This window comes from Fusarium redolens (assembly GCF_020744475.1).
Source record: "Fusarium redolens strain MPI-CAGE-AT-0023 chromosome Unknown BKA55scaffold_5, whole genome shotgun sequence".
NCBI lineage: Eukaryota > Fungi > Ascomycota > Sordariomycetes > Hypocreales > Nectriaceae > Fusarium > Fusarium redolens.
The window spans coordinates 1,501,305-1,521,896 of record NW_025763668.1 but is presented as its reverse complement, the minus strand read 5'-3'; the positions used below and the strand labels follow the sequence as shown (position 1 = coordinate 1,521,896).

Below are 20,592 nucleotides of genomic sequence, written 5' to 3'. Positions count from 1 at the left end.
TCTTAAAGGGCATAGAAGAGATTAGGCAAGGAGAAGAGGTTATCTATAAAGATATAATATATTTACTTTAGTAATATATTAACTAGGTAAATAATAACTCCTGCTATATTATTAAGGGTTATAGTCTCCTTAGGCTTTCTTATTCCCTTTTTCCCCTAGTATAGCTTAGTAGCTAGCTTTTTCTTTAGTAGTTTAATAATAATAGCAGTATATAGTATTGCCTTTATATATTATAGCTACTAGATAAAGAGGCTATTTTAAGCAATAACTTAAAATTTAAACCCTATAGGTATAGGCTTATTCTTAACTAGGGTTATATCCTTACTCCTGCTTATAAAAGGGATTATATACTTATCTATAGTAATGTTATTTCCTAGTAAATAGAGCTAGGCTAATACCTTCTATATTAGGTTAGACTATAGCTTAGTAGCTTAAAATGCCTTTAGAAGGTCCTCTTTATTATATAAATTAAGCAGGATATAGTTAAAAGTCTATATATAATATAAGATTATCTTAAACCTTTATAGAGGCATAAACTTAATAACTAAATGCAGGGGGGACTAAATACCTAAGGAAGGGAAGCTCTAATAGCTCTTAATTATATTTTCCTTATAAATTCTTAAGTAAATTAGTAACCTAAGCTATATATATACTTATATAATTAAGAGCCTATCCTACTTATTAATTTATAAGTAGTTAGAAATAGCTATATTATAACTATTAATAATACTATTTTATATAAGATAAAAGACCTAGCTTTTACTATAATAAACCTATAACTATATAAGGAATATAGGTATAAAAAGCTAGAATAGCTTAAGTAGTATTAGAGGCAGTATATTAATATAAAAGTTATAACCTTTTATATTAAAAGGGATAAAGCTATAGCTACTAGCTTCTTTAGGCAGGTTAATCATTATTTTAGTAAGACCTAGGCCCCTTTATTATATATATATATAAAAGCTATAATTATTAAAGTTATATTTCTTTATATATATCTTATTAAGAATTAGTAAGGAACTTATTATTTTAATAGATATTAATTAGTATAAGTTTTTAGTAGTATTTTATAGAAATTAAATATCTTATGAACTTCTAGTACCCTGTATGTACTAACCTTATGACTAAGCAAAGTGGGGCGAGTGACCTCCTGAAGGGCTGTACCGCTCAAAGGGATAAGGTAGGTCTTTTTTAATGCATAGTATAGTGCATTGCTTGCTTGTCTGCGTCGCTCGCTTATCCCGCACATTATATTATAAATAATATATTATAATTTATGTCTAAGATATACTGTATCCCTACCTACTATTCTCAAACCAGCTGCTATTCCAAGCGTCCGGATCTGCTACTTGACCATTGATTAGACTATTGAAGAAAGCGGCATCAACTCCCTGGAATGCCCAATAAGCTGCGTCTGCCATGACATCAGGCATAGGTAGATCAAAGGTTCCCAGCTCTTGATTCTGATGGGCCGTTGTAAGGGTACAGATTGGCGATATATGTCCCTCGTCGCTGATGAGCAGACGCTGTGGCAGCTGCTGCGTTGGCTGAAGCACTATATCACTTGATTGCGAGGAGGCGATGTGCGATGACATTGAAGTTTGCTCGAAGGACGCAGAAGAAGCAAGCCTGGTATTAATAGCTGATGGCAAAGTCGCGTATGAGTAACCTGTTTGAGTTGTGCTCGGAGACGGATCGGGGCATCGTGTAGGAGAGACATCAGGCGCCAACCTGACGTTTCCAAAATATGGAATCGCAAGGTAAAAAGAACGCTTCCCTTGCCCTACATCATTGCCGTCTTGGGTTTCTTCCACAATGCCGCAGCTGTAAGTATCACCGCTCTCGGCAGAATCCGCTTCGAGGGCGAGTAATTTCCTTGCCAGCTTGGCAGTCTGCCTTGTCAACTCATCGTTATTCAACCGATTGAGCTCATCCAAGGTATCTATCGTCTTATCTATCAGCACCCGGTCTTCTAGGCGTTGATGCGTAAGCAGCCATGTGGAATCCTGGCTCTGGCCGCTGAGATGGGCGAGTAAAAGGGTCAGAGAGGCCGTCAAGGCACAAAAGTCGACGATACGACAACAGAAGACGATCCTGACAATGGACCGGAAAGGGATGTACCTGCTCAGAACTTGGCGGCTCGCATATGTGCAAACTGTTTTGTTGTAGTCGTACCGATGATCGGGGTCCTTTTTACGAAGAAGGTACGGCAAGTGCAAAACTGTGAGCAGATTGTAGTGAACGATTTGCATCTGCGCGTTTACAACTAGCGACATTACGTCGTCACCGCTCATATCTGGGCGGATATTCATCGGAGCCCACCAGTTGCTTGGTATGCTGTTCGCAATCTTGTTCATTAGGTTGTCGATCCTCTGGGTGTCCGCGAGATTATAGTCACCACGCTGGTTTCTGTTGATGATTTGTTCACATATATCAATCTGCACATTTTCCAGCCATTCTGCATCGGTTTGGCCGGCCGTCTTCTCCTCGGATGAGAATTTAGCATTTGTGATGGAAGTCGACATGTCGAGAAGAAGAGATAAGTAGCGCTCCAGGTACGCGATATGTGCCCAGGCCACGTCGCCTGAGACACGAGTCGCTGGATCATGTTGCTTCAGTGCGCCATGGCGGGCTTTGCGATGCAGTCCCATGAACTGAGCCAGAGTTGAGGCACGTCGGAGGGATATTAGCGCCCGACGGAGGTTCCCGCAGTTGATGAGATAGGCCCCTTCAAATATGAGACACTCGAGCCCTTCTAGAGAATCCAGAAGCTGGTCATGGCAAGTCACCATGCTCGACGCCAAATAGTAATACCTCCGCATGGCTTCGTTAGCACCAACTCCCAGGTGAAGAGAATCTTGGTTGAACGAAGGATCCAGTTGCTGTATGCAAAGACAGAGTTGCAAGAATTTTCGTGCAAGAAGTACCGGGTGGGAGGTGATTGGAGGGAGGATAGATAGAATGCTAGGTGGTAGCCAATCCCCTTGATCAAACAACTGGCTGTAAGGATTACAGAGTAATTGCAGATAGATGGCGGCTCTGCCAGCCTCAAAGAGGATATCGGCATCTTGTTGAGACGGCAAAGCAGCGTGGAGAGTTCGACACGTATCCGCAAATTCGGGCAGGATAAAATCACTTGATTTAGTCGCGTCTTCTACAGGACTGCCCAAGCCTGATTGAATTGGGACAACTGGTGCCGCGATAGTGTTGTCCGATGTTACCTGGGACTCACATCAGACTATTGGGGAGATGATTGCCTTTGCAGCAGATGGCCACTCACCAGTGCGGTGTCAGTGACTACCCCAGGGACAGGGACACGGCGCACATTGACACTAGCGTCCTGCCAGTCGTCTCTAGCAATCGGGCATTCCGCCGATGGCTGGGGATCAAAGAACTGGCTCTGTGACGCGTCATGCTGTGTCCCGGGACTATCCGTGAGAACCTTGACAGTGAGCCTCTGAAGCATCTGCTCTATCCTCTCTAGACTCTCCAAGGTTCTCGGATCTTCCTCAGGTTTAGGCACAGCGATGTCAACGAACTCCTGGCTAACGCAATGAGAGCCTCGACGTTGACATCCTACGCAGGTGGTAGCGGAGGGATGGTCGAAGAAGCATCGTGCTTTTCGTCTCTTGCCTGAAAAGAATGATTAATGCCATACAAAGAAAAAGGCGGGATAACCGAATTCTCGGTTGTCAGGCTCGCACATTCTACGCAGCTATGAGTGCCCTTGCGCAAGAGTCGCCGAGGGGTAAGCAACCCAACCGGCTGGATAGCACGTGCGCCTCCTTGATCCATTGATTTGAGGCGACAAGGAACAAACCTCAGGGACGAGCAGAAGAGCTCCGTGTGTAGTGTAGTCTGTGTAAAGGTGTGAAGGAGTCAACGTCGTCCTTCCGCCGCGTTCCGCCGCGATGGGTATATCAACAGTCATCGTCTGACTCAGATTTTAGTTAACATAGTTTACACTTTTGTAGACCGGTCAGATATTCTTCCGGGCGCACCCCTGCTTGGGAGGAGCAAGGGTCCGCTCCTTTCGGACTCGCGCCGGAGTCTCATCCGCCGGCTCAAGTACATATATATGTATGCATGTTTATACGAATTTGTCTCTCTCATTGTCAGTATTGGTGAACTTTCATCGCCTCTTTGCAGTAAAAGTTCCAACGTCATCCGCAAGTCTTCCATAAATTTCATAATGTCTTCTCCTGCCAGTCTACCAATTGAGCTCCGTATTCATCCAACAGGATGGAAATCGGGCCCGGAGTCTGAGCGGTATCCTCTTTCTCTCATGGGCCACATCATGCCCAAGGTCTACGTACTGGTCGCCGAAGTGTTTGCCCTGCCCGACCTTACAGACAATGATGTAACTGTTCAAAACATGACCGCCGGCTTAGAGTTTGCTATGTCACAGTTCCCCATCCTTGCTGGTGTCTTAGAAATGGACACTGCTACTGGGCGGATGTGGGTGGCTAGGCAACGGGATTCGACGGTCAGCCTACACGTCAAGTACATGCTGCGTGAAGGCGAGTTTCCGAGCTATAAAGAGCTGGCGGAAAAAGAGGTATGACACTGCTGTGTTCACTAGCCCTACCACAATGGACTATGATACTAAATGTAAAACAGTTTCCTGCGAGCTCTCTAACAGGTAGTCAACTTCTTCCGGATTTTGTCACAGCAAAACAGCTTCACTCTCCTCTTGGCGACAACAATGAAGAAGGAAGTGCTGTTGCAGCCTTCCAACTTAACTTCATTCGAGGTGGCCTTATCATTGGCTTGGCAATCCATCACTCTGTATCCGACGGTCCAGGATGTGATGGGTTCCTAACCACCTGGGCAGAGAACAGTTCTGCTGCGGCAAAGGGAGCTCCATTCATCCCTGCAAAGCAGCATTTCAGCGTACACGGAACTCCATTGGATGTCGAATGCCCAACACGTGTTCGGATGGAGGAACTCGAAAAAACTCTTGCTGTAGTACGGGATGCGGGTGGCCCAATGGCACCACCACCAGCCGACTTCAAAATGCCATCCTTGATGGCACAGATGTGGCACTTTCCCAAAAGCAAGATTGATTTGCTCAAGAACAAAGCATCTAGCGAAGGTGTTAACAACTGGATCTCCACCTATGATGCGATTATTGCTGTACTCTGGAGCAGTGTGACGCGCTCGAAGCTGGAGATGCTCAACCCCGACTTGGAGTCCAAGGCTACTCTGGTCCACGCCGTCGATACGAGAAAAGTATGGAACCCGCCCCTGCCTGAGCGTTTCTTGGGCGTCGGCGCTGCTGCGGCACGCTGCGAGCCGTTGACTGTCAACGACATCATCACAGGGAATCTGTCCAAGCTCGCGACCGAGGTGCGAGCATCAATTAAAGCCATGACTCCAGAGTACCTCACGAGCCTCCTTGAGTGGGTTGCCGGACACGAGGACAAGCGGTGGCTTGAGATCAGCATCAATTCGTTTCTGGGTATGGATTTTGGGGCGTCCAGCTGGCAAGGCATGACAGCGTATGAGACGCATGATTTCGGCTTTGGACTGCCCAAAGCGCTCAGGTGGCCGAGTCCAGCTTTTGAAGGTTTTGTTTTACTGTATCCCAGCCGAGCGGAGGCGAATGATGCGACAGACGACGAAGGCGTCGAAGTGTGTGTTTGCTTGGAGGAGAGTTGTCAGAGGAGGTTGATGAACGATCAAGTACTCTTGGAATACGCCCAGCCGAGGGGGTTGTAGAGCTTCAACGCAAGCTGTTAGCGCATAGTTTTTTTTTATTTTTTTTATATAACTTTTATTGATAACTGACTGCATTGATCGAACTTGAGCTCTTGTTCTAGAGAAGACTAAGGCCTACGCCAGTCGAGGAGTGATTGAAATACCAGATTAACATTTCTGCCTTGATTCTGAAAGGCCTTCCGTATTCGTCCTTGAGTAACTAATATAAATGAAAATTTCCTGCTCTACTCTGATGAATATAGTACTACAGTTGATAGTATTATTTTAATACAAGGCATTATACTCCTTCACCTAGCCCCTATGTTAGATGTCGAAGTCGACGCAGGAACGACTGTGGATCGCGGGGTCTTTCATGGCGATGGTAGTTCCAGCTTTAAAGCTACCCCATCATGATTCTCTCCGATTCTTCATCCTCAAGCAACTTCGTTCATTCTTTCTCTTTATTAGCACGGCCCACTTCCAACACAAGCACTCCTTTATTGCGGGATCATCCGCCGCGAGGCCAACCACGGTAGCACGAGCTTCGCCAATTACAGGGCCGTTGCCGATTGCTTCTGCTCAGGGCAAACTCCATCACGAGAAGCCTCGTCGACATAGCAGGCTCCCAACCGGTCCTTGGGGAGGGCCAGGCCTGTCGAACAGGGTCCGTTGCGGAGCATCAATCTCCTTTCTAAGGGCGGTGGCATGTACGTGCCGAGACATGCTTTTCCACACATCATGACAAGGGCCAATTGGCAGCCAAATGCGAGCGCCTAAGCCAAGAACCTTTAGTTGACTGCCAATAAGTTACTCAATTTCGAGTCTTAGGAAAAATACTACAACCTGATCATGTCGCGGCATGTGTCCTTTTTTGCAGACTCGGGCGCGAGGGACGAATTGTTCAGAGGTTAGAAGTACTTGATATAAGGCCCCATGACCATAAACCGGCTGGACCTTTCGCCCAAACCACTAATTACGTCTCCATTTCTGCTGGTAGCAGGATCATCCAGCGGACCTTCAGACGCATGGGCGCCACCGACCACTCCAGGATTTTAACTCAAATCAGGCGGCCATCTATGCTCATTTCGAGTTAACAATCAGGTAGGGATATGCCATGTGGTACCAATACATGAAAGCAATGTTGATTCCTGCTTTAAAGGTCAGGTTTAATAATTAATTCTAAACAGTGGATAGTAACTTGAGGATATTTCTCATCATGATATGCCACCTCAGGACAACAACCGGATTGTATCGGTGTCTGGCCAACGACGGGTAACTGCCCATCGTAACGCTCAATTTCGCCGTGGCGAGGCAGACTTATAGCCATAATTCGACTTTCATCTTTCAGTTATTGAATTTGAAGAACCATCTTTTAAGGACCAGGATGGAGAAATGGTACCAGCTGCTTTGCCGTGATATCGAGTTTATATCCGGCAGCCCAGTCTTCCCAGAGAGTTACGAACGGCTCACGAGGTATAACTCTAATTGGGAGTAACAAATAAAGGTCTATATTATTCCTTATAGTTATCAAAAGAAGCACGTAGGCTTATAAAATGAAGGGTAGAGTGATGTTGTAGGACGATGTGATAGTGGTGGGATCAATGGGCCAGAGACATAGGGGGTTAAGTTGCGCAAGGAAAGCAGACACATCCAGTTACACCCTGTTCCTCCACCAATAAGACAGCAACTGTTTTTTGAACACGGGACATTCGTGCACGATAGGCCTCCGGGGACGGGAGGCATTTAGCAAGCGCCAGCATTGGGGTCCGCGCTAGTAGCTGGTTAGACATCGCAATAACAGTCAATAAGCTGGCAACATACCTGAACTCCCAGTTGTCGTAAGCGCGTCGGCCACCCTTATCGCAACCAGTGATCTCACGGTTCAGGTAGTAGTAGCAATCATACTCGGACAGGGAGGTGGAGCCGCCTGTAAGACGCTTGACCTCAAGGTCGGCGTGCTTGCCCGAGCCAGGGACGAAGATGCAGTGCGTCTTTTTCTGGCCTTGACCATAACTGCCACTCAATACGCTCGCCCTGCACGCGTCTCGCAGTTGATACAGCACAGAGTCTTTCATGGAACCCCAAGACTCGCCACTCTGGTGGCAAGCAGCCTCAGAGACGGCAACGAGGGGCACGAGGGCGAGGACGATGTTCAAGAGCTGCATTTTGGCGGTTGTGGGTGTGGATGGAGCTTCAGAAGGCGAGTGCTTGAAGATTGAAAGAGTGAAGAAGAACTGAGTGATGAGTGATGATGAGAAAAGAAAAAAAGAGGTAGAGAGCTGGATCCAGCCGTCCCTTTTATATATTGGCATCACTCGCAAATTTCTTACTCTTAACCCCCCGTGCTTTATTTCCAACCGTAGCTCACCTACAGAAAGCAAAGGGCCATTGGACCAAGCGGACTAGGATGAACTGGCTCGCAAGCAGACCTCTGAGAGGTCCAATGCAACGGACGTGAGGGTTAATCCTGAAGCTGCAGGGTACCTGCAGTGGAGACACTGCTCGGACTATCATGGGCTGTCATCACGTTTGGACAAAGGTAGTAATCGCGCAAGGTATTTTTTGCGTTTGATATCAGGCATTTACCGTAGCCCTACTCTAGTCAGGAACAGGAAGCTCCAACTCGCTTGCCTCCTCGACAAAGCGCTTGGTGGCTGAGCCACGCACCGTCGTATGCCGTCAGACATACTCAACATCATTGGGAATATTCTCGAAGCAGCGGCGCATGTTATTCCGTGGGTCACTCTCTGCTGAGCTGCTATGTATGCTTAATTTAACAGTAATGTAAGGCAGGGAGTCCCTGATGGCGGGAATGACATCTTAACTAGGCCTTTTCAGCTTAGCGCCCGACTTCCGTACTTATTGCTCCGTCAAAGCCATTATGTAACTGCCACCTCAGCTGCCGGGGCTAGCACGGCTGATTAGATGAGGGATACATCTTTATCAGCGCTTGACTACTTCAGGCAAATGCTCAAAAGCGACAAGGACAGTGATTGGTTGTACACAAAGCGGCTTGAGGTGCCACCGCTCTTTCACACTCAGCCAGGCGTTTCCTAAAAGGGGATATGCTGAATCGTCCAATGATTTAATCACCAGCTGTTCCCCTTTCTTCAACCTCAAACACTCAGCACTTCCTTTTATCGTCTACAGGATGCCTCCACAATCGAATGTATTTGTTACCTATGAGGGGCCCAGATTAAGCAGGGAGCAGAAATTTGTTGTCCGGTCTCGGGCTATGGTTTCATTTCGGGCCAAGAAGCTGGCCGCGAATCAGAGTGAGTATTCTCTAACTATATGAGGCATGGCTAATAGGGTCTGCAGGAAAGGCTACAGCGGCGGAAACAACTTCGGGCCGTACCGAGTACATACTTGTTCTATTCCTTAATGATTCGTTCGCTGCCTGACCCATGATTAGAACTAAAGCGGCAGGCGCAGAAGATGTCTTAGGGTCTCTAAACTCAGCTCCGAGACCAGCCCGAAAACTGGTGCCTATCCTACCCCGTCCTCGCGATGTTGGCCCGACAGGCTATCATCCGACTGGGATTCATGCGAGGGTATTTCAGAACTACCTGTCTCTATGTGGCGCTTGTAAGAGTCGCGGCACTGGCTGATTCCTCCGTTTGGGCTAAATTCTGACGGCTTACCTGCAGATTCTTCATACCTTGATGAGGCGTACGTCCTTGTGGGGTTCTACCAATCCAACTTCTTCAGGCCTGACATGAGCAAGCCTGCCTGTATCTACATCGGCTGGCTGCTGACAACCGGGATCTTGGATGCTGTCCGCGGCATGAGTGATATCTCGTATCCTTACTACGAGTGGAGCGCTGTCCGTGAGCTGCAATGTTTTCTTGACACAGCCACCAATGCCGAGTTGTACCAGGTTGTGTATCCGGTAGCCATCCTCGGCATGTTTGAGGTACGAGTCTCTATCCCGAAGGTTTATGAATATTTGTTCAAGAGGTCACACCCCTGACTAACACTGGTGGCTTCTTGAATCCTTGCAGATGGTCCGCTTTAGTCCATATACTGTCACTCATCTAGCCGCAGTAGAGCACTTCATCAAAAGTCGCGGCGGCTTACAGAAGATGCCTCCACCCATGCAGGCCATCGTGGTCATGTAAGAGCGACAACCCTTGTTTTTCCGGCCTTGCTTACTACCCATAGGGCTGATCTCCTGCAATGCATATGCCTCGACACAAAGCTAGCCTTCAGCTCTGTCGGTCGGCCCCTCTTTCATTGGCAAGCTGTCGACAAGCTCTGCGGCGACCACATGGTCAGCTCGCCACTGCTGCGGTGTGAGGATGAGGACTTCTCGCTCGTCGGCCGCTTCATTGATCCTGAAATTTCCGAAAGGCTTGTGCGGATTCTAGGCCGGACCTCTGACGACATTGAATCCTTCTGCGGCCAGGAGGCCGAAAATGGATCCTCCAACATGGTTATCGGGATTTTGAGCCTGGATGATATGGCTGACGGGGTTCTCCTAATCCATGACCTTCCAGGACTTGTCGCTCAGACATGCGCCATCGCGTCTCGTATTGTCCATCGTACCATGCAAAGGAAGGCTGGTTTTCATGACAGCTCCAACTGGGCAGACATGCATCGTCTATATGACAACCTTCGGTTCATCAACCTCAGGCCCTGGGCGGGCCTTCCATACCTTCACCTGTGGGCGTACGTATCCGCCTCTCTACAGTTGATTTGCCTCTAACAGTGCTGCTTAGGAATCTTATTGGCCTTGCCAGCTCAACTAAGCTGGAAAGGTCCTATTTCGTGGCAGAGCTAATGCGTGCTACGTTTAGCTGGGGTTGCTACCAGATGGAAGTATATATCAGTAAGTCCATTGTAATTAAGTGTGAAGATCCGGCAAGTTAATTATGCATAGCATTTCTAAAGAACTTTATTTATCTCCGCCGGAAAGCCTCATCAGAGAATATCGCAAGCAAGGGGCTAAACGAGAAGGCGTAAAGGTGCAGTTATTAGTTAGATTCTATAAGCACTGCTAGCACTATTCTATGACCTGTTATAAATTGTATTTCTATTTTACTAAACCCTGGTCTCTGGCCCTGGTAGCCCTACTAAATTGCCAGACAGGTTTTATGCCCTGCCTGGCCACAAATGTAAGGAAGCAGTGGGGAAATAGTAGTGATAGCAGTAGACAAAAGAGCCGTAAAGGCAGAACGGAGTTCAAGGTTATGATTGGATGTTTAAGCGTTGCCTCTATTGGGAAAGGGCGCGCTTTTCATGCTATCTCTCAATAAACGCAGGAGGTTCAGCCGCTGCGGGTCAAAGCTCAGCTGTTAGCTTCTTGATAATAAGCTAGCCAATCAGGAGGCCTATCGCCGCACTCTTGTCCTAGCTATTATCTACTCTGCCTCAAAGATATACATCTTCTATTATTTAACTTGCAGGAGCCAGGTGCTATTCTATGTATCCATGGATAAGAAGTCACAGAAACATCCAGGCAACATATTTCTCAAATTTTTGCCAAGTTTCAACATCTTTTACCACATAGATGCCTAAGGAAAGATATTCCAAGACAAGGATAATGTTCAATATTTCGCAATAGTATGCATCGGTGGACTTATTGACGCCATAATGCTATACTACGGCAACGAGAATCTTGACCAACCACCTCTGGCCACTATTGAAAAGGGCAAAATTGTTTGGTACAAGGTACAGACTTGTCTGGCAAAACGGCCAAACATTAACGCTACTTGCTGAGGCTATAGGGTATTCTTATATCCAGGGCAATGGAAGGTTTATTTTTGTGGATTATGGCACTTTACGACAACTAGGGTCATATTGGGCTTATGTGGCTGTAATGTTATTACTAAAGCTATGGCAACTGAGGGCAATATGTAAGATAGGCAAGAGTAGAGAAGACTTAACTAGACTTCTATTTATTTAATTAGAGTGATATAGATGTAAATTAGAACTACTAGTAGCACTGTCTTATAACTATTATAAGATACTTAGATTTATTAAAATTCTTATAGGAATTATACCTAATAGCCATTATAGTAAGAGCTGTATTTATTATAGAGTTATAAGCTTAGTATTTATTAATAAGTAATGTATTATAATTAAATACTTTATGAATAATAATCTAATGTATAATAATTAATTATATATATATTTATAACTAATTATATTATAAGCTTTAGGTTATTTTAAAGGGCTTAAAAGGTAAGAAAGATTTTAGTTTTATTAAAAGGTTATAATATATATAGCAGTTAAGAAGTATTTAATTAGATAAAAATATTATAAGTTAAGGGATTTTAGCTTACTTACTTATTTAGTTTACTTACTTATTAAATATATTATATAAAGCAATAATAATAATACCTTATATATTACTTAATTATATAAGGATAGCTATTTCCCTAGCAAGTTTCTTTTTATCTTATATATTAAGGCAGCTTTTATATTATTATAGCTCTCTGCTTAATGAAGTATAATCTAAAACTTTAAAGTAATATATATATTAAATATATATGCCTACTTAAACGATAACTTAGATCCTTAAACTATGTATAAAAGTATAAAACCTCTAGTAAAAATAAACCTTTTATATACTACTATAAAAGGCAGTTTTAATATACTATACTAATATTAATTAACCTTTTAATCTATTAGTTAAGTTTTAACACTTTTTTATACTTTAATATTAAGGTTATTTTCTTTTTATTATAATAAGTACTATTTATTAACTTATAAAATAAGCTACCTTTTATATATAATAAAATAAAAGCCTAGTTAAAATAATATACTTAAATACATTTTTATATAATTAGGCTATTACTTAATATTTAAATTATATTTAAAATAGTAATATAAGTATAAAAAGCAAAAATAAAAATACAAAAATTAATATATTAAGTAATTAATAAATATAATAATTATAATATTAAATAATAAAATAACTAAAACTAAAACTATAGATTTATTAGTCCCTATAAGCTCTTTAGTGCCTATATAGGGCTCCTTATATTACTTATAAAAGCTCTTAAAATTATAGAAATTAACTACCTATTTTTAGTTAGGATTTAAAGGTATATTTATTAATTTAAATGGCCATAATTTATGTAGGAATTTTACTATTAAAGGGTAAAAATTAAAGCTATTAGTACCCTGCTCGTACTATGCGATAACAGGGATAGGGTAGGGCGGGGTAAGGATTGCAGCTTTATAACCTCTCAGGAGATAGTAATAGTTCTTTCCCTACTAATAAACTATATTTTATTCTACTATATAAGAATCTACTATCATCCTTTAATACACATTACATATATAGTCATATCCTCTACATTACTGACTTCTTCCTTACAGGCTAAAACCCGAACTGAGCGAAACGGTCTCTCAGTCCCCTGCTATTCCCGAATCGTCTCGCTCAGGATTTGCGCGAACGCGAACATAGAGTGATTAAAATCCTATCCTAGCTTCTCGAGATTTGAAATTTCTCGATATATTACAGTTAACCTATAAATAATATCTATATCTCGATCTTCTAGGTCTAATTCCTTCGCAATGCTATACTTCTTCATTGCTAACTCCTTTTATGTCAGTTTCCCCTTCTAGCACCGCCGGCATCGCCTAATGCAATAGTCAACCAGGTATAGTACCTCAAGATCGTTCTAAATACAATAACTGAGGTATATAATTAACATAGAATCGAATCCAGTCGGCGACTATAACTCGCAAATATTGATAGCTAGGCGCCGGGCAGCAAATAGAGACGCTGCCATGCCCTTACTCCATTCTACTTCGAGAATCCTTAAGATGTTATTTTGAATAATAAGGCCAGAGTCTTAGTCGAGAATATTATTGGTTGCGCCTTACACCGCGGGATAATTTAAACCGAACCGTAGGTATAGAATATCTGCACTATTATTATAAGAGATACGTTTTCTATTTCTAGCCAGATGCATAATATTGGAATTCCCTAACTTGTTGTTGTTCAGTCTTGCTTTGGCTACTTCGGCGGAGTCAACGCTAGTTGCAGACAAGGTGTTTGCTGTCCTATAGGTAGAGGGGTCACTTTTAAATTAAGTTGCAGAGAATCCTTAATAGTATATAGGTGTGACGGCTAGGCTATTAAGAAAGATCCGTTCTGTGTATACGTTATCTGCCGTCTCGCTAGGAATTATCTTATTAGCCCCTAGGAAATCTTACCTGGGCTGGAAGTGGATGTCGAATATGTATATGCCTGGTTAGGGGTAGCTTGCATCCTAGATCTTGAGTTAAAGTTCGGCTAGTAGTCGGGCGAAAAGCGGGAACATTTTTAGGCATTAAAGAAATAAAAACTTGGCAACTTGAGATTGTGCTAATTACTGCCTAGGGGAAAATCTTGCAAGAGCAGGCTGGTGCAGTGCGAATAAATGAAATAAATTTACCTCTAGGATAGGGATAGAGAAGGGGTTATTTACATTCATTTGTAATCACTCGAGCTACCCACATTCTCCTACTTTCCTAGCACCGGCCTACTCCTTCCTGCTATAGCTATGCAAGTATATGAACATTATCGGCGGAGAAACCGCCGCATAGTTAAGATATAAGCTTATAAAAAGGGCTAATAAAAACTAGGATCGGTCTGCTAATGCCAAAAACGGTTAGATTGCGCGAGCTTGCTGATGCCTAGGGGAAGCTTACTCTACCTATAGTACCCTACCCTTTAGCTAACTAAGGCCGCCTTTAACTTAGCAGCAAGGGCCTAAAAGTATTAAAGAGCCTAGAGACAGGGATGATACGAAGAAGCTCTTCATAGATAAGACTCGAGCGCCAGATGAGAAAGTTGGCTTGATGTTTAATGGAGTCATGTGGGGGATTTCCGTGAGCTTAGCGTGTTCTTTTATATATCCTAGAATCGAGTATCTATTAGAGGCAGCCTTGGAAGATTTAAAGACATCTATGGCCCTTAAGCATAGCCAAAGCCAGTTAAGCAGCGAGATACATCTATATATTTGGCTATATTTAAGCGTAGTCTATTTGCTTTTATATGGAGAACGTTCAATAACGCGCACAAAGCCATAGGATAATGCGTGCATCAGTTTCATTCATTCCCTGTCATATTCATCTATAACTTTGGCACTAGACTACATGTCTCTCTCGAGCAGCCTAGAGCACATTAGCCGCAAAACTGGTCGGTATTTCTCCTATGTATTAACTCCAGTATCTAGGAGCCAGTATACTTTCACTAAGGTAAAGTAGAATAGAATGTAATAGAGTTGGCCGTAGAGCTAGGATTGATAGGACATGGTTTCTTGCGTCATGTAATTATAGGTACCATAATGCCTTCAAGTAAACCACATATATAGGCTGAAACTTGACTGGTGCTGGGGAAGAGATATTGCTATAGTACAGGTTTCTCAGCCCAGCATTGCTTATAGAACCAGGTCTAAATAAGTCCAAAAGCTCCCAAGCATAACGGGCCTAAAGTACCAGCACTATTTCATTTAGACTGGACGCCACCCCAAGAGGCGGAGACGAGGAATAGTATCGCCGATAAGATAAAGAGATTCCCCCCTATCTAGTCAAGCCTCATGGTCTGCTTATTTCTCTTCTGGATTGATTCTCGTGGGAAAGTTAGAATTGTGGCAATAATCCCTAAGATAGAGAATGGAAGTATAATATAGAAAACCCACCACCATGTTGTCTTCTGAGCAATCAGCTCCCCAGAACGGAACCAATGCAATTTCCACCAGCCCAAGAACCAAGGCTGTTGTATGTTCAACAAGGAAGATGAATCGCCTGCTTACTACGCTGCTATATCGTTGAATCCAGCCCTCAAAACCCAGTGGTGCCATCAGGTTTGGAATGGCAGCGATGATAAGCGTGCCTAGATCCAGGCAGCCGTTGGGGCCGTTAAAGTTAGGTAATCAAGTCGTATTGAAAGCTAGAGAGCTATCCCTGCGAACAAGTTAGCGATGGCACCGGCAGGGTTTATGTCGAGGTTCTGCTGGAACTTGGGTCTAGTTTTAAAGATACAAGGGGAGGCTATTTAATAACCTAAAAGCAGATCTTATCCAGGCTTCGCGATATCTAGAGGAGAAGGAGGAGATTGTACAAGAGGTTGAGTAGTTACATAGAGATTAAGTGCCCTGCTACTTATTATAATAATAGTTAATATTAATTACCTTTTATTTATATAAGGGGTTAGCATAGCACTAATATATATAAATATTAATTACCTTTATTTAGAGGGAATTAATTACCTTTTATACAAACTAAGGTTCTTATAATTAAAGAGGTATAATAAATTTAGAAAATATAAGAAAGTATTTAATTAAATAATTAAGCTTATTATAACTTTAAAGTCTATTTTATATCTTTAGTAATTAAATCTTTTATTTAATTTACTTAATTTTTAAGGTAATTTACTTTAATTATTTTCGTCTTTTCTTACCTTTAGCCTTTTATAAGGCTATTAAGCTTTTTAGCTTTTTTATTAAGAACTTAAATAGTAAGACCCCTATAGCAGGCTATTTTTATAAATATCAGAATTAAATAAGGTTTATCTGCCTTAATAATATAATTACTACCTTAACTAAGTAATACTAATACTAGTTATATCTTAGCAGCTAAATTAACCTTCTTCCTTTAACCTATTTAAAGGAATACTATATCTAATTTATCTATTACACTTCTACTTAAAGGTTAAGCAGATCCTAACTAAGTAAGAAATTAAGCTATAAACTTATAAGTATATTATCTAACTTAACTTTCCCTTTTAACCCTTCTTATTAATAGTATAATACTTATACTGCCTTACTGCTTAATATATAAAATAGCCTATAGCTATATAATTATACCTATTATATAACTAGTTATAATCTTAATTTAGCTATTAGGCCTGCCCTAAAGGCAGCTAATAAAAAAGAACTTTATATAATATATATAATAATTACTATTATTATAAAGAACTTCTTATTAAGAGATAGATTTAACTTTATTAAAATAACTATTTTTAATTATAACTTAATTTAATTAATTAAGTATATAAAAGAAAGATATTATATTAATTTAATTAAATTAAATTAAATTAATAATAAATTATTAAGTCTTAAAGACTTAAAAATAGCCTTAAAGGAAGGTTATTTTCTTTAATTAAATAAGATAGCTTTCTTTATTACCTTTATAAGCCTAAACCTAGCTTTATATAAATAGTAGCTCTTTAATATATCTATAAGGGTAGCTAATATTACTAGAGAGCTGCTCTTGAATTAGTAATAGCCTAGTTATAGTCTTGGATTATAAGAGTATAGAAAGTTTTAGGATAAATATAAAATAAAGGCAGGGTTTAGAAATTCTATTAAAGTTAAAATTAAAGGAATTATATTAAGTTTACTTTATATAAGTTAGTTGGTAAAAGTTAAATTAGCATTAATTAATTAAAGATATATAACATAATATATTACTAATTAACCTTATATATAAGAATAGATACAGTAAAATTAGTAAAAAAGCAGTAGTTTAAACTAGGAATTAAAATCTTTATAATATAAATAAGATATTAAGCTAGTATTATAAAGTAAAAAATATTAAATTATAAAAAAAACATATTATAATTATATAAAAAATATTAAAAGTAATTAATTAAATAGATACTAATATATAAATAGTAATTAAATTATTAAGAAATAATAATTAAAAAGGTTAAAGTAATTAAGTAATTAGTATTATAATATATATAGTAAAGGTACGTATAATATAAAAGTTTATTAAGTAGTTCTTAAGTTATTTAAAGAGGAATTTAATAAGTAAAAGTAGCCTTTTTAACTTATAAGTTAGGTAAGGAGGCCTAACTTATAAGTTAAAAGGGAAAGTATTACACTTACTTATTTAAAGCGTTTGCTTATTAAATATATTAAGTATAATTCTTTTTTTATAATTTAATACCTTTTATTTTATAATATTAGCTTAATACTTTATATATATTTTAAAAATTATAAATCTTATCCTTTAATAATATTTCTTTATATATTATAATTATTTATTTTTATAATATATTTTAAGGCGTTTAAAATTACCTTCAAAAAGCTATTATAATAATACCTAATTTAATTATTAAGGTATTTAAATTAGAATTAAGTTTTAATAATTATTTTAAGATTTTAAAAGCTTATAATATTAATAGTTTAATAGCCTCTTTAAAAGATATTAAGGTTTATAATTTTATATTAAGCTTTAAGATTACATTTTTTAACATTAAAAAGAATAAGCCTAGTTTTATATTTCTATAAGTAATAAAGTATAAATTTAATAAAATTAATAGTTAATATAATTAAATATAATATCTTTAACTAAAAGGTTATATTAAAGCTTAGCTTAACTTTAATATATATTTATAGTAAATATAAAGTTTAAGAGGAACTTATTAATATATAAATTATAATTTAAATATTAATATATATTAATATATATTAATATATTACTATTTATATTATATTATGTTTTATACTATTAGCTAACCTATAAGTAAATAAAATATTTAATTATTAGTATAATTAAATAGTATAAAATTAAATAGTATATATTTATTAATATATATTAAAGATAAAGGTTTATCTTTTCTATATATATTTATAGCTAGGGCAAGAGCAAAAGGTATTATTTAATATACTTATTAAGGGATTATAATACTATTATATTTTAAATTATTATATAACTTATTTTCTAATAATATCTAGCTATAAGTAAAGTTAATTTTATAAATATTAAAATAAGTAAAATAATTCTAATAAACCAGGTTTTAATATCTTTATTATTATTAATATTAATAATTTTATACTTTAAAGGTAAAAAGCAATAATAAAGAAAGGACTATATAAGACAATATCTTCTAATACTTCTTAATTATAAGCTAAGTATAGATTACTAATTAGGTTTAATTAAGACAGGGTTTTTATTATAAGATAGAGAATTAAATAATTAGTTTAATAATATTAAATATAAAGGAAAAGAGTATAAAATTATATATAAGAAAAATATAAAAAAGAAGAAAAATATAAAATATAAAAAAGCATATTTATTAAAGTCCTTAGGGGAATCTATCCTTTTATATTTATTATTATAAATATTTACCTAACCTTATTAACTAGCTTAAACCTCTTACCTTAAAATACTTATTATAATTATTATATAAGTCTTTATATAGTTTTAATATATACTTTTATACCTAAAAACCTATATTAAGTAAGTATTTTATATTAAGTAATTATATATATATAAGGTCTTTATTTTTATAGCTTTTAGCTTTTAAATTAAATAATTAAATAATCTTATATTAAGTAAATATTCTTAGTTAAATATAAGCCTCTTTAGTTTTATTATAATACTTAATTCTTAATTACTTACTTATTAATCCTTTTATTTTTAATTCCTCTTTTTTATTTATTCCTCTTTAAACCTTTTAATAATAAGCTAAAGGCAAAAGGCATTAATTATAATATTTTAAATATTATCTTACTAATTAAGACTAATTAGCCTTATTAAGATAAATAAGGCCTAAGTCTTTAAAGTTAAGAGATATATAAATTTAAATTTATTAATTATAAGTAAGCCCTATTAAGCTAGTTTAATAGTTATTTCCCTTATATAAGTCCTTAAGTCTTATATTATTTATTTAGCTATTTACTTATTTAATATAAGAACTTAATTCTTATATATATAAAAAGTGCCTTTAATAGTAAAAAGAATATTAATTCTAGTAATAACTAAGGTATTATTAGCCTTAAAGTTTAATTAATCTTTTAGCTTTAAATTAGGAAATAAGTTAATAATTTTAAGCTTAATTAAAAGAGTTACTTTAATAAATTAAGGATTAATAAGGGGTTTTTTTTAAAGTTTTTAAAGTTTATAAAGTCTTTAGCTTAAAAGTCTTTAAAGTAGCTAAAAGTAATAATATTAAATACTTTAATTAGGTATTTAATAAGATATAATATAAAGGTAATCCTAATTAATTATTTAAATTAATTACTATTAATAATTTTACTTATAATATAGACTTATTATTATTAAGTATTAGCTTATAGATTACTATATTAAAGGTATTTAATCTCTTAATTTAGGGGTCTTTTATCCTTATTAGTATTATTTTTAGGCTTTTTTATATATAAGCTTTCTTTTCTCTATATTATAATACTTTAAATTATAAAAGATCCTGCCTTTTTAAGTTTATATTACCCTTAAAATCTAATCTCCTAACTAAGCCTTATAATAAAGATATAATTATACCTTTTAAAGTAATTAAATATATTATCCTTAGTAATATTTTAAGTAATTCCTTAAATAAGTATTAGCTTTATTTTTATTTTTATATAAACTTTATATATAGGCTTAATTAGCTTACCTTTTTTATTTATTTTTTAATACTAAAATCTCTTATTAATTAACTTAAGCTCTTTAAGTATTATTAGTTTTATAAGACTATAAGCTATATTTTAGTACTTTTATATATCTTCTTTACTTTTAATCTCTTATAATATAAATACTTAATTATAATATTATAACTTAGCTTTAGCTTAAGTAGTATTTCTTTTTTTATTAATATTTAAAGTAAAAAAAGGTTTATTACCTTTACCTAGGCTAAGGACTTATATAGCTACTAGGGCCTCTAGTGCCTCTTTAGCTAGCTAATTAGAAAGTCAGGACCTAGCTAGCTATAGAGATATAAGAAGGAAAAGGCCAGCTAGAACCCCTTCTCCAGACTGGCAAAGACCTTCTTAAAGGTAAAGGCAGCTACAGCCTACCCAAGATCCCCAAGAGGATCAACCTACCCTAAACCCTTAAGAGGACCTAGAAGAGGACCCTACCCTAGACCCCTCCAGGACCCAGCCTCCCCTAGATGACCATCCTAGGGCTAGGTCAGGCTTAGAGGCTAGTTATAGGTCTTCT

General features: G+C 38.0%; 4 protein-coding genes across 4 annotated transcripts; 2 read left to right on the top strand and 2 right to left on the bottom strand.

Annotated features, from left to right (window-relative positions):
* Positions 1-1,241: 1,241 nt before the first annotated feature.
* BKA55DRAFT_562512 (uncharacterized protein) lies at positions 1,242-3,932 on the bottom strand. Its single transcript, XM_046192295.1, has 3 exons — positions 3,705-3,932; positions 3,281-3,633; positions 1,242-3,221 (listed from the first exon to the last, which is right to left on the bottom strand). The coding sequence occupies exons 1-3, from the start codon at positions 3,793-3,795 to the stop codon at positions 1,299-1,301; spliced, it is 2,367 nt and encodes a 788-aa protein (XP_046052124.1). The 5' UTR covers positions 3,796-3,932; the 3' UTR covers positions 1,242-1,298.
* A 260-nt stretch (positions 3,933-4,192) lies between these two features.
* BKA55DRAFT_592151 (transferase family-domain-containing protein) lies at positions 4,193-5,721 on the top strand (the record flags this gene model as incomplete). The annotated part of the gene is made up of 2 exons (XM_046195347.1): positions 4,193-4,558; positions 4,621-5,721. The coding sequence occupies 2 exons, from the start codon at positions 4,193-4,195 to the stop codon at positions 5,719-5,721; spliced, it is 1,467 nt and encodes a 488-aa protein (XP_046052123.1).
* Positions 5,722-7,443: 1,722 nt separating this feature from the next.
* On the bottom strand, positions 7,444-7,865 carry BKA55DRAFT_687713 (uncharacterized protein; the record flags this gene model as incomplete). Its single annotated transcript, XM_046199107.1, has 2 exons — positions 7,444-7,471; positions 7,522-7,865. The coding sequence occupies 2 exons, from the start codon at positions 7,863-7,865 to the stop codon at positions 7,444-7,446; spliced, it is 372 nt and encodes a 123-aa protein (XP_046052122.1).
* Positions 7,866-8,827: 962 nt separating this feature from the next.
* BKA55DRAFT_562510 (uncharacterized protein) lies at positions 8,828-10,716 on the top strand. The gene is made up of 8 exons (XM_046192294.1): positions 8,828-8,975; positions 9,022-9,061; positions 9,116-9,288; positions 9,351-9,616; positions 9,705-9,817; positions 9,865-10,371; positions 10,422-10,531; positions 10,583-10,716. Exons 1-8 carry the CDS (start codon positions 8,852-8,854, stop codon positions 10,663-10,665), a joined length of 1,416 nt encoding a protein of 471 aa, XP_046052121.1. The 5' UTR covers positions 8,828-8,851; the 3' UTR covers positions 10,666-10,716.
* The last annotated feature ends 9,876 nt before the right edge of the window (positions 10,717-20,592 follow it).